Below are 13,841 nucleotides of genomic sequence, written 5' to 3' on the forward strand. Positions count from 1 at the left end.
TTAGGTTTTAGCGGTTTCTGGTGGTTTACGCTGCTGAATTTGGTGGGTTAGTAAAAAAAAAGTTGGCAACACTGAAAAAAGGGCTAAATGGCGCCGCATGTTTGTTTTTATTTATAAAAGTTTTCCAAAAATTAAATTCATGACTTCATTAAACCATGTAATTTGCAAAATTCAAGAATGGCTGTTCCCTGTGAAATGTTACTACACCCTGAACTATTAACCAACGAGCAATTGATGAGCATAATTCGAGAGGTACTTTTGTTCATAATAACTTATTTTATGCGACTTTAAAGTATAAATCCATATTTTACCTACCTATAATTACATTAAATATTAAGTACTACAGTGATCAACTAGCGTACAAACTATATCATTGGACATTTTGTTTTTATTGATTCTAGCGTCATTTAAGAGTCCCAAATATAGAAATGATGGACAGGGACATTCTTTTGGATGTGTTCCATCAATATTGCGTTCCTTACGGTCAAAGGAAGTACAGGGACTCTGGAAGGGGTAAAGTATTAAACAAAGTTCGAGACATGAGCCCAGAACAAATGCATAAGTTGGATACTATAAACAATAACATAGTACACAATAGTTCCTACCAGAGAGAGGTGGATAGACTCAAACCACCCCCAGATATGCTGTCTTGTCAGATAAAAAGAATAAAACTCGATTCAAAACCCAATGATGTGACTGATGGGAATATTAGTAAAAGGAAAATGTCAATTGATAGTGTAAGTATACTTGGTAAAACTATATTAGCTAGCTTTTAATATTTCATTGCAATTTATAAGTAGTAAAGGTATTGTAATGTGTAAAAATGTAGGCACTCTATAATCCGACAAATTTGCTGATCCGACAAGGCCATGCAATACGTTTGTCAGGTTAACGCGGGTCTACTGTATTAGGTGCCACATAATTTAATTTTTTAATAGTAATATTTGTGTTACAGGATAAAGCAGCAGAAACACCACCACGGAAAAAAGAAAGAAAGTTAATAACTTGGCCTTAGATAATGTATGGTTTATAAGAGAGTTACACATGAACTGAATAATATAGACTTTAAAGTATAAATCCATATTTTAGGTGGCGTGCTTTTATTTCCTAAGATTTTAAATGATGTGAATCTACTAACATGATATTATATTTTACGTAAGTCCCATGCGCTTTTTAGATTGTATACATTTTATTTTATTACAAAACAACCAAGTTTAATTTTTAAACTTTATGGAATGTTTTTAGACAATAATTTTTGTCACAAATAAAATCAAATTATTTCTTAAATAGTAATTATTATAAGAATGGAATATAAAAATATTATTTAATTAAATAACTTGTAAGTCCACTTTCATAATAATTTCTAGGCCACTTGTATTCTATGAGCCTCTTTTTTCCTGTTTTTTTTTGTTAGTTGGTATTCTATGCATTTAGCATTTAAGACTTATTTGTGAATGTACTGTGTATCAAAATGTAAATTGGTTGTAACTTATGATTAGTATAATATGAATTTATGATGTAAGTAGTAAAAAGATTTCTTGAAGTATAGGAACTTTCACAACTCCATATTTTAAAATGTAAGTGTTGTGTGTAGAACATTAAAAAAATAACTTTGTGGTGAAGTATTAACCCAATTTTTTTTAATCAATTTTGTGTTTAATGTGGTGTTGTAGTTGTTATGGACCATCCTACAATAATAGGCTACTTGACCTACTTTTTTTCTTCATACTAATCGCTTCTTAATCATTCATTTTCACAAACAAAACTAATATTTTAATATTTTACACAGTAGAAACCCATCAAAATGTTGATTATAAAATATGCGTTATAAATGGCGCCGAAAACACTGTCCGCCATAGTGTGACGAAATATTTTGTATTTTAAACTCTTTATTGAAAAAATGTTTATGTGCTAAATGTACGAGTCTAAAAGTGCCCAAAAATTATAAAAAAATTAAATAAGAAAATAGAAATCATTTGTAATGTTGAAAACTTTTGGAGAAACGTTTTGGCCATTTCATTTCCCGTCTACAATAAATGTAGATCTAATATATAAAATTCTCGTGTCACAGTTTTCGTTGCCATACTCCTCCGAAACGGCTTGACCGATTTTGATGAAATTTTGTGAGCATATTGAGTAGGTCTGAGAATCGGCCAACATCTATTTTTCATACCAAAAAAAAATATATATTGCAAAACAATGTTTGCCGGGACAGCTAGTAATATAATAAAACTGATGTTTTATTTGAATTATTCAAGAAAATAAATTTTACAAACCTTTCTAGGCTTATTCTTATTATTTATGTACAAATAAACTTACATATAATGACCGCGATAAATAAAAGATATTAAATTACGAGTATGATGACGTCACATCCCAATCGGAAGTACCGCAAAAGCGTTTTCGTCAGTACAAATCATATTTTCATAAAATCATATTTTTAAATCGACATTATTTATCAATCATAAGCTTTTATTTCACGATAAGGGTAAAATACGGTTTCCTAGGCCAAGTTCTACTAGAAATATGCATTTGTTCAATGAAATTGAATATAGGTCAAGTAGCCTATTAGAAAACGTTTAAAAAGTCTGATGTTATTTTGTGGGTTTTTATTGTATCTCAGTTGTTATTTGTAATTCTTAATAATAGGGATGATGACAAGGTCAAAGATTAACGAATTTTGTTAATAAAATAAAGAAATCACGGTAAAATATAAGTGTTCCCAAAATTTCAGCTTGATAGCATTTGTATTTTTTTTTTGTTATGCGCCTTCAAATTTGGATGTACAAGTCAAAATTTTTTTCAATTAAATTTCTTAATATTTGTATACAATTTGATAACTCATGCAATTAAAAGCAACTTTTGTTATGAAACCACTTTCATGAACGCAATATTTAATATACCTGTCGAACAAAGTTGCCTCCCGATGTGTACAAACTACGAAAGACTAACGTCATACTTTCGTAGCACTTTGTATGGAGCGTTTCGGGCAGGTCTTTTTTATGAGATATTTGAATTGTCATATCTTGGTGAATTTTTAAGCTATCAGAGTCATTCTTTCAACGATGTTTCTATTTTTTAATTGTCTTTCAATTACCGATAAGAAAAAAAAATAGTCATCATGCCTATTGGTAATAACGAAAATAAAACGTCTAATTACAAATACATTGTAACTATACAGATATTTTTGAATAAAAAATATCCTAAAGACATTTTTGTTTTCATATACTTAGGTAATAATAAACTACACTATTTTTATTATTTACTTAGGTAGGTTAGGTTATAATGCTTTTGCCTGCAACTTCGTTTATTTAAACTCAAACTCAATTTTTTTTTCAGAATTTTTTGCACATGCTCTCTGAAGGTCTACAGTACATGATGCCTACCACCGGCTCGGGAACTAACCCGGCGAGAAGAACCGGCGTAAGAAACTCGCAGCAATTCTTCTGTAATAAAGACTTTAATATTATTTCTAGGATTCAAAGTTTACAAAAAAATTATAAAAATTGGATCAATGTCTGTCTATTACCCAAATTACCTATGGTTTCTTATGTCAATGCTATTGGTGAGACCCATAGACTTAATATATACTGTCGGTGAGACCGCACTAGGCGACACTACGCGGCAGCGACGCGAAGCGACACCTCTTGTTTCATGGAAGTAACGTTTTATGTCGCGCAGTCGTCGCCGGCTCGTATTGCGGTAGTATTGTACAAAAAGATGTCATATACTATGGTATTGTATCTTTGCTCTTTATTACCGTCTCGCCTTTATACCATACATCAAGTTTGAAGGTAATAGGCTAATGTAATAGACAGACACTTAATCAGTATGGCGTTTTCTGCTATCAGCTTCACTTAAAATTTCATTGGCCCCATATCACGCCCTGATAAAAATAAAATTAATGACAAAAAAACGTCAACAAACTCCAGAAAGTCACGCATATTTACAAAAAATCAAAGAGAATGTCATATACAAAAAATATAAAAAAATAAAAGTAGCCGTACTAAAAAATCTAAAATACTATTTAAAATGTCTGTCGAAAATAGAAAGGATCGTATCAAGACAGCCGCTATGTCTGAAGTTCTATCGCATTTTTTGGTTCCATCAGAAAAATTGGATAGAGCTACTAAGATTGTTATAGCGCCGTACGCGCAGATCGAACGTAAAGGACAGAAGGAGGAGACTAAATCGTACTTAGATATGAACAGATTTACAACTTTCTTAGACGAAACGGTCGATTTGGAGGCCCTTTTGTACGAAACGGCGAACGTCCTTCAAGCTATTACCAGCAGCTCCGGTAAGTTTAGCAACCCCTACACCTGTTTCGGTGACACTAGCCAGCGCCTTTGACATCAGTTTTTACCTCGATTTTGATTAGTGTTTCGTGATCTTAAGACTTTTAAGGAAGGTTAGGTGTAGACTGGTCTAAGTGATCTAACCCCTTACCCCGGCCGCGAAACAAAACAACATGTCAACCAAGACATCTCATAGCGTGTAATAGTAGGTACCCTTCCATCCTGACGAGCCAGCACCCACATACATACCTAAGGGAATTCGGTATTTCTTATGGAAAAAAAGTATTTATCCTCAGCAGATGATTGTGTGATAAATAATAATTACTAGCTGTTTGACCGAGCTTTGCTCGGTATTCGATAAAACACGAATAAAATGTAATTTTTTTTTAATTATTCCTAGCTAGATCGATTTATCGCCCCCGAAACCCCCTATATACTAAATTTCATGAAAATCGTTGGAGCCGATTCCGAGATTCCAATTATATATATACAAGAATTACTCGTTTAAAAATATAAGATAAGATTAATAAAGTAATAACTATTTCAGGAGTCTTTGTATACATTGTGGATAAAGTGAAAAATGAAATCGTTCTCTTGACACAGAGTACGAAGAACCCTGAACGCCACGAAGTCAACATACCGATCGGTAAGTTAAAAAGTTTACGATCTGGGATCTAGGCAGATATTCTAGGAATAACATACAATATACCAAAGTACCTAAAGTTTTCCACAAAAACAAGACAAAACAACGTCATTGTTGCCGTAAACATAGCCTTCAAGAAGATATTTTGGTAAAAAGTCTGGGACACCTACAATACTTATATGCGTTAAAAAGTAAAAGCGAATAAAACTACAAGGCATTAAAACATATGAACTCCACCGTTTCAGAGGATTGCAAAATCTCAGCAGCATATGCTGCCTACACAAAGGAGAATTTACTTCTGGATGATGTGCAGAAGGACAAACGCTTCTCCGAAGGCTTGAAGTGGGTGGACGCTAAAGTAGCGCTTTGTGTCCCAATCGTAAAGCCAGATGGAGAATGCTACGCTGTGTTGGAACTGTACCGGACTGACCCAAAACCTTATGATAGTGTAAGGATTGTTTACAGTTAAACAGACTGAGGAATATTTCGCTGATTTTGTGCTAAACAGTAGGCCTACTATAAAACCAGTTTGAGACTCAAACAATCGGACGAGAATGCCGCGTCCTGCTCTAACAACGTCATTTCACGTTTGTTAGAGTAGCGCGCAACATTCTCGTACGATTGTTTGAGTCTCAAAACCGTTTCGTGGTACGGGCCCTGATCCGTAGCAAATCATCAATATTCATTCATTGATCGAATCATCCAAATGGTAGAGTTTGGTAATCATTGGCTACCATCAGCTACCGTCTTGCGTTAAGACGTGAACTTTGGTTACATCCCCGTACGTATTCCTCGCCATTAAAATAGCTTCAACATCATGTTATCAATACTCGTGAAGATACTAAATATGAATTCAGCGTCGCAACTCGCAATAACTATACCCAACTAACAAACGTTGTTTTGCCGGCTAGTTGGGTATTTTTCTGGTTTTTTTTTTCTATAGACCTCACGGAGCCCGAGACCTTTCCAACGAATGCAAAACCGTGGAAATCGGTTCGTGCGTTCTGGAGTTATAGCGTCAGGAAGGAAAACCCGACTTATTTTTATGATTATATTTCAGCAAACTCTTTACACCGTAGTAAGCGTGGCTTGCTGGGCAGGTGCTGCAGTCCATCAGACCCAGGAGAGAATAACGCTAAAACGGTCCAGCCATCTCAACAACGAGCTCCGGTTGCTTCTGCAGAACTATTTCTGCGATCTCGCCTCAATTGATACGATGTTGACGGATATGCTTGTATGAATCTTATGGACCTAAAATCTGGTTACTATGCTAGGAAATTAGAATGCTCAGTGTCATTGGAATGCTCATACCTTTGTCCGTTTATGATCATAACATTATCCCCAAAAAAGCTTTAGAAGTGGGATCCAATTTGAGTTTTCAGTATCTTTTTCCCTAGTATCATTTGGATTCATCATACTGTATATTTGGTCCAGGATCATACGTAGGTTTATTTCCATTTAGCTCTTGTTATAGAGACTGGTCAAAACGTTCATGGGCGTGATGCGAAGTAGCTTCTATATAATCGACAAGGAGCATACTGGCGACAATATTTTAGGCGATTTGTGGGAGGACGGCTTTGAATTCGATGATGCTACAATTCCACATAAGAAAATGAAAGTAAAGTACGTGTCACAAAGCAATAACTTGGTACAGCAAGGCTCTGTTTTAGTTAGACAAGCTTTTCGTTTTTAGTAATACTTATCTACATCTGAATTTTGCTTTGAATTCAAATTTAATGCATGTTATTTCTCATATCCAGTAATTTAATAATGCATCCTCAGACGTAATAAGTTGTCAATTGTAGCTTAAGTACAGAAGCAACCCCCGCTTCACTGGTTGCTCAAACTGGCGAATTTTTAAACGTCCTCGACGCTTACAAAGACCCGAGGTTCGAGAAGGAAATTGATCCCATAACTGGCACGATAGTCCGCTTCTGCTTGGTATCGCCTATCATGGACAAGACTGGTGTTATTGGTATGCCTTTCAGATTTTGACACGCAACATATTACATAAGCCTAAACGCCTTGAAAAGATGCCAAATAGTATTGGTAATTACCATTTTGTTTTTGTAAACATCTCCCAAATGCATCTACGTTGGAAATTGGAATAGCGACGCAATGTGCGTTGAAACCTTTTAAAGCTTTACGTCATAGTCGATCTTCTAGGTACTTCTTTAAAGAATTCATATCTTTGTAGGCGTGGTTCAATTGACTAACAAAAAGAATTTGAAGCCCTTTGATGAGGATGACGAAGCCGTGTTCAAAGTGTTCATAAGCTACTGCTCTCTCATTGTCCATTTCTATAACTTGGACCAAAAGAAGGTGTACCATGTATGTATAATGTATATTCTTGCAGCACCTTTTCTTCTTAGTCAGATGTTCAAGCCTAAATTGGTATTCCCCACAAGTCAATGTTGCCCACAAAGGCTAATATTTTTTATGCTTTTCTCCGTATTTCAGGAAAGTCTCAACAAAATTTACTATGAGCTCATGGGTCTACATCTCAGGCCATGCAAACACGACTTCGATGCACTTATGGCCACACACGGCGTCGCTGTTCCACCAACTAGTTTCAATAGGTATAATCGCTAAGAATTTTATATTATTTTGTAAAATAAATGAACCATTACGCACCGGAAAAATAGGCTTATCTTGAAATTATTTTCAGCCACACTTTTCACATCAGCGAAACCAATAAAGAAGATATGGCTGGACTTATTTGCTTCATGTTCATAGAAACATTTGCCAAGAACTTCGATCGCCAAGTTTTGGCGGACTTCGTGTTGACCGTCCTCAAATGTTACCGAAACAATACCTATCATAATGCGGAGCATGCCTTCAGTTTTACCCACACCATGTATCTAATTTTGAAGAACAATGCCGAACGCTTTGATTTTATTGAGGTAAATATTTTCCTCTCTACTACCAGCATTTTGGATTCATGTGGCGTTTCCGGAGTAGCATTGACAATAAATAAAGTAAAGACTGAACGATTTACTTCACGATCATAAATCTAAGCAATCAACGCTAATAAATACAGGAAACACAGCACCTTCTCATAACTATAGATCTCTACGCCTTCAGTATTACTAGTACCTATTCCACTCATATTCTAAAAAGCAGGTAAACTTCTATTTCCTTACAGACAGCAGGCCTCATGATAGCCGGTCTCTGTCATGACGTAGACCACCCCGGCTACAACAACTCCTTCCTTGCGCTCCGACAGCACCCTCTAGCACGCATGTACAAGTCATCCATGCTGGAACACCATCATTACTATATCACGAAGAAGATTGTTAAGGTTCGATGATACGACTTTGGCTATTTAGTTTAGGTTTAGTGTTGAATTTTCCCCCATTGCTTCTTATCTTGCAATGAGAAGAATGCAGGCACTTTGCTTTCATCTTGTAGTTACAGACGAGACGGACTTTGCTTCTTTTTGGTTTTTTATCGGAATAAGGCTATTTCTTTAGAATTAGCTTAAAGGTGATCCGTCGTTTTCAGGACAAGAACTTGTTAGGTCACCTACCAGAAGACGACCAATCCAAAATACTTAAGGAGATGAAGTACAATATTTTATGTACAGATTTGGCAGTTTATTTTCAGGTAAGCCCATCCATTCTTTTCGATTAGGATACCACAAATGGAATGCATCAAAACGAATTTCAATGACTTCCATTTAGTTGCCTCTTCCATATCCTTTCTCAATCCCAAAGACTTCCTTTAATGCTGTTTGCAAACAGGTGCGCGCCCAACTTACCCCAGTGATCACAGAAGATGCCTTTGACTGGAACAATGCTGAGCACAAGAAATTGTTGAAGGTTTGTAGTTTTTTTTAAAGCATTTCGTCCTTTGCTCCCATTCACAACTTCTGACAACCAATTTGATCATCTTCATAAAATCGGTTGACAATTATTATTCAGGGTATTTTGATGACGACGTGCGACTTGTCGGGCAGCTGCAAGCCCTTCAACATCGCCAAAAGCAATGCCAACGCAGTCTATGAGGAGTTCTATAACCAGGTATCATGCCTTCTGAAATCTGCTTCTAAGATTCTTTGTTAGCCACAGATTAGATCGCTAGATTCTTAAAAGATTTTTCACCTTCATCATAAGTTCTACCGTCTACGTTATCCTCCGTATTTTTATTATTATCTTACCAAACCACTCATTAGATGATCTTGACCCTTTCATATTATATTATTATTATTATTCCTCAACAATACTGTACTTTCTGTGTTACAAAAGGGAAATAACTCATCGACGTTGCTTATTCCCAATTCGTCACAGGGGGATAAAGAGCGTGAGCTAGGCTACACTCCCCTGCGAATGATGGATCGCCGTCGTCGCGGCAAACGTGCGGCGGAGCAGCTACAGTTCATAGCGGTTGTGCTGCAGCCATGTACACTACTTCTGAAGGCACTACTGCCAAACACCGCTCCCATCGCTGAGCTTTGCAGGTATGACGTCAGAGTTCTGCAGGTATGACATCACAGAGCACCTGCAGTTCATTGCGGTTGTATTGCAGCCTTGCACGCTGCTGCTATTAAGGCGCTGCTGCCCAACACAGCTCCCATCGCTGAGCTTTGCAGGTATGACGTCCAGGGTATGCAGATGTGACGCCACAGAGCAGCTACAGTTCACTGCGGTTGTGCCGCAGCCGTGTACACTACTTCTGAAGGCACTGCTGCCCAATACCGCTCCCATCGCTGAGGTTTGCAGGTATGACTTAAGAGGTATGCAGGTGTGACGCCACAGAGCACCTACAGTTCACTACGGTTGTGCCGCAGCCGTGTACTGGTACGGGTACTTCTTAAGGCACTGCTGCCCAACACCGCTTCAAATGTCGAGCTTTGCAGGTATGTCGTCAGACTTTTGCAGGTATGAAGTTGCAGGCTAGCTAGTTTTTTTTGGGGTTATTGTGTAACACACACCCACACACAATTGATAACAGTGACGTTCCTGTCTAATCACTCTGGATGCTGTCTAATATGTTAAATTGATCCAGGAAAACGCAGGAATCGTGGCACGATGAGATCGAGATGCAGGGCCAGAAGTTATGGAGGCAGGACGAGTCCGTACCCGGCGGGAAACACAGCAGTTGGTCCAACAGGGACAGTGAAGATTAAAGTGACAATTTAACTACTTAGGCCCCTAGACGAACAATTTTATTGTGCAATATAATTGAACAATTTATTTGACCATAAAATTATTAAAGGCGGGCGCGTCGAATATCAACCCTAGATGGTAATTGGTAAATAATACTGCACATTAAAATTTATCGTCTAGGGGCCCGTTTAAATCTTTGGATATGTCATCTCTTTCTTTCTTCGAAAGAGGAGACATTATATAATATTTGGTTAACTTGGGATTAATATCATAATTATATGGCATAGTGAAAATTGGAAAATAAAAGATTTAACTGACCTGTCTTTCTGCTATTTGTCTTCAATCTGTCCTTATCGACGCAATACAAACAAACAATGTTTTACCTCTACTTTGAAGATTTGTACTAGGCACTTTCGTTGATTACGGCTACTAGTTAAGCTGTAAACATGAAGAGAAAAAGATAATGATTATGAAAATTAAATTACTATAATTAATAATTATTGTAATCTGATTTACTTACTAAACAGTCAGTTGATAGTAATTTGTTATATTTATTTTTAATTGCAGTATTGGTGTTAACTTATTCAATTTGAAAGATTAAATAGAAGATATTGAAATATTCTTAAGAGTTATTAAACAAGTGAAACAACATCTTAACTTAATAGTTTTATTAAGGAATATGTATAATTTATAAGTGATATTACACTGACCGATGTCACAAGTGTCCACAAATTGATACCGCTAACAAATTGCATATAATCAACTAAGGCTAATTAAATCTAACTAACTGCATGTGTTGCACCACTAAACAATAATGACAACACCAATTTATTGTTCACAATTTTATATAACAATTTTTGGGTATTTGATCTAAAATATGCCAATATATTATTATCTCCGTGCCATAGCAAACGGTGTTGCAACTTTGTCGCCAAAGCACCCTTAAACCTAACGAAGTAACATGTAATAAATACACCTGATTCTCCCTACATTTTTAAAACAATGAGATTATAGCAACACTCTTTACGACACTAAAAACCATGATCGCTTTGATGCTGAAACCGAATGCTATTGATCATACATTAATATTTTATTTTATTCTCCATTAACATTATGTAAACATCTAACACTTTTTCGACAATGACAAGACAATTTCGACATTTACAATAATTACCTGTGGAATGAAGTGCATATAAATGTATTTCTTTACTGTGATACCATTTAAAATATATTTATCGCTTCGATTGCTATCTGTTAAGGACGGGAACTTTAAAATGACTCTCACTCGTCTCGCCGCATTCATAGAAAATGAAATTACTGGTTCATATATTGTACTATATAGTATGTTAGGCACGTGTCTATATATAAATATAAAACAATATTACGGTCCTGCCGATCCGAGGCGAGCATGAGAGTAGCCTTAAAGTTCGAAGTGTTGAGATGGTTATGTGTTCCGTATCTTGCCCGGGACGTAGTTTTTATCGATGACTGACTCTTGTAGGAACATGTGAAGACATCTCTCGTTCTGAGCTAGAGGATGGCCTGCAATTTTGTTGATGAATACTTCCAAACCTGCAATTAAATTTTAATCTTTATTTACAATGTCTTACAATACAAAAATTTAAACAAACATTTGTACATGAAATAAAATGTGTAATAAAAAAGTTAGGTCAAAGTTTTATGTGAAGTAAGAAAAACAATCAACAAAAATCTACAAACTGTAGTGATCTTACACTAACAATGCAACTTTTCGATAAACCGCACATATAAATATTGAATTACAAATATTGTTTAATGAACTTTAGTCATGCATGATTATTGTCGAGTGTACAAGGTAAACAACAATAATTATGCAGATAGGCTCTCAAGAATATAAGATAATAATAATTAGTGGTCAGTGCTCATTATTTATTTTGGTATTGTTAATATTTCATTGTATCATATATTTTGTCTCTTACAGCAGACAGTTACATTAATAATTGCAAGTCCCTACCATATGTGCAATGTGTGCAATGCACACGGGCGCCAAAACCAAGGACCCAAAAAATTTGCCTAAAGGGGTGCCAAAATCCTTTTTTGCTTTTTTTTTGCCAGTAGCCTTACGGGGGCCCTGAGTCTCTGCTACCTTCTAAGCCTTTATCATTTGAACTTGTAATAAAATTACAATTGTAATTAAGAAACTGAAGGGATAATGTTTTCGCAAGCAGATACTCCTACTTTTTAAATGAGAAGGGATAAGACGTTATTAAAGAAACCAAAAATTAGAATAACAGTGATGTTGAATCTATATTGTGGATGAAGAAATGTGTTATAACAGGAATGAAATGGCTCACCTTTTCTACGGTCTTCAATGAATTCCTCTTCAAAAATACCATCATCTCCTCGGAAAGGGAGTTGCCTTTTCAGGGCCTTTCCGGGCAGTGGGGGTACTACAATCTGAAAACAAAGAGATAATTGTTTCATGAATAATAATTTAATCAACATTGTTTTACAAGATATTTGTGAGAATCTTATAAGATTAGGTTTATCTTCTAATTACAATAGAATAAGAAGTGTTCTTATTTCTGAAAAACATGAATATAAAAAAAGTTTGGTTACAAAAAGTTGTGGAATAGGAAAGTTATAATTTAATTGTATACCTAAAATTTCTATCATATCCTCCTACTGTCCCACAATCTGTACGATGATTCATCCGCGAATGTTTTTTGTTCAATTGATAACAGTAGGTATTACTACAATAATTTATCTCCTTACCTTACTGTCTCTCTCTAGTTCGTTTCTGAGCCATTCGAAATCACTATATCGCCGTCTGACGCTCGATTCTTTTACTTTAAATACAGGAAGATTGGTCTGGAAACAGGAAATACAATTGATTAGGGACAATAAATGTATCGGGCGCCGATGGAATCCCTGCTCGATACGCCCACAACAAATGATAAAACGTCAATATAGCGTGATCGGGTAATCTAATTATTGCACGAAGCAAAGATCGCATCCTAAATTTACTTACCCTCATGCGAACTTCGTAATCGGTGTAGCGTTTTTTACCAACTCCCATGGTTGTGACTGGGTTTACCACGTCGATTTCTAAGAAGTTAGCCGGCGCGGCGTACGCATCGTCCAGCGTTTGTTTCTTAACGTTTAGTCGTCTTGTCGCGTCGGCCGTCGTATCCTCAGCCATCATTACGATATATTTCGACAAACAATCACAAAGTTTATAAAACACTGCCAGTAACAAATGGAAATAAAATAATTTTGACATGCACTGATGACTGACATCGAAACAATTTGAATGTGACGTTTGTGATTTGTCTAGAAATTCAATATGGCGGACAAACGTTCAGAAATTATAAAGGCAAAGACGTTAAATAAAAAAGTAGAATAAAATAAAATTTTAAATTCAGTTTTCACGCGTTTCACGTTTGTAAAGTATTTGTTTTCGTGTATGTACATATTTTCGTTATTTTTAATAAGCGAAGCGGAGGTAAAGTCTGGCATAAAAGTAAATAAATTAAAAAGTGGCAACATCGTAGTGTCATCCCTTTCAAAATATCAATCTAAAGAGCCCCCGAGACGATCAAACGGTTTGATTCAAACCTTACGTGTTTGATGCAACCGTTTGATGTCGGTTTGAACGGTTTGTCAAACGACACAGCGCAGTTTCATTCAATACGCGCTGTCGAGTACACGTTCTTGTGATGCAGAAGATGCTCTAGATTCTAGAACGAAGATCGCGATTTTCTTATCTTATGTTTATAACGTTAATGTCCTGTCTGAAGAGAAAAAAAAAAG

General features: G+C 35.9%; 3 protein-coding genes across 3 annotated transcripts; 2 read left to right on the forward strand and 1 right to left on the reverse strand.

The window, feature by feature from the left end:
* The first annotated feature begins 79 nt into the window (after nt 1-79).
* On the forward strand, nt 80-1,165 carry LOC121733629 (ashwin-like). The gene is made up of 3 exons (XM_042123943.1): nt 80-252; nt 402-737; nt 956-1,165. Exons 1-3 carry the CDS (start codon nt 178-180, stop codon nt 1,013-1,015), a joined length of 471 nt encoding a protein of 156 aa, XP_041979877.1. The 5' UTR covers nt 80-177; the 3' UTR covers nt 1,016-1,165.
* Nucleotides 1,166-4,003: 2,838 nt separating this feature from the next.
* LOC121733671 (cAMP and cAMP-inhibited cGMP 3',5'-cyclic phosphodiesterase 10A-like) lies at nt 4,004-10,138 on the forward strand. The gene is made up of 15 exons (XM_042123997.1): nt 4,004-4,300; nt 4,846-4,944; nt 5,187-5,389; nt 6,002-6,175; nt 6,416-6,564; nt 6,747-6,916; nt 7,139-7,272; nt 7,402-7,520; nt 7,610-7,844; nt 8,087-8,242; nt 8,446-8,547; nt 8,685-8,762; nt 8,865-8,963; nt 9,231-9,400; nt 9,949-10,138. Exons 1-15 carry the CDS (start codon nt 4,033-4,035, stop codon nt 10,067-10,069), a joined length of 2,277 nt encoding a protein of 758 aa, XP_041979931.1. The 5' UTR covers nt 4,004-4,032; the 3' UTR covers nt 10,070-10,138.
* A 564-nt stretch (nt 10,139-10,702) lies between these two features.
* LOC121733672 (sorting nexin-12) lies at nt 10,703-13,323 on the reverse strand. Its single transcript, XM_042123998.1, has 4 exons — nt 13,060-13,323; nt 12,804-12,899; nt 12,383-12,485; nt 10,703-11,621 (listed from the first exon to the last, which is right to left on the reverse strand). The coding sequence occupies exons 1-4, from the start codon at nt 13,309-13,311 to the stop codon at nt 11,494-11,496; spliced, it is 579 nt and encodes a 192-aa protein (XP_041979932.1). The 5' UTR covers nt 13,312-13,323; the 3' UTR covers nt 10,703-11,493.
* Nucleotides 13,324-13,841: the final 518 nt, after the last annotated feature.

The sequence above is a fragment of the Aricia agestis genome, chromosome 14 (assembly GCF_905147365.1).
Source record: "Aricia agestis chromosome 14, ilAriAges1.1, whole genome shotgun sequence".
In the NCBI taxonomy this organism is placed as follows: Eukaryota; Metazoa; Arthropoda; class Insecta; order Lepidoptera; family Lycaenidae; genus Aricia; species Aricia agestis.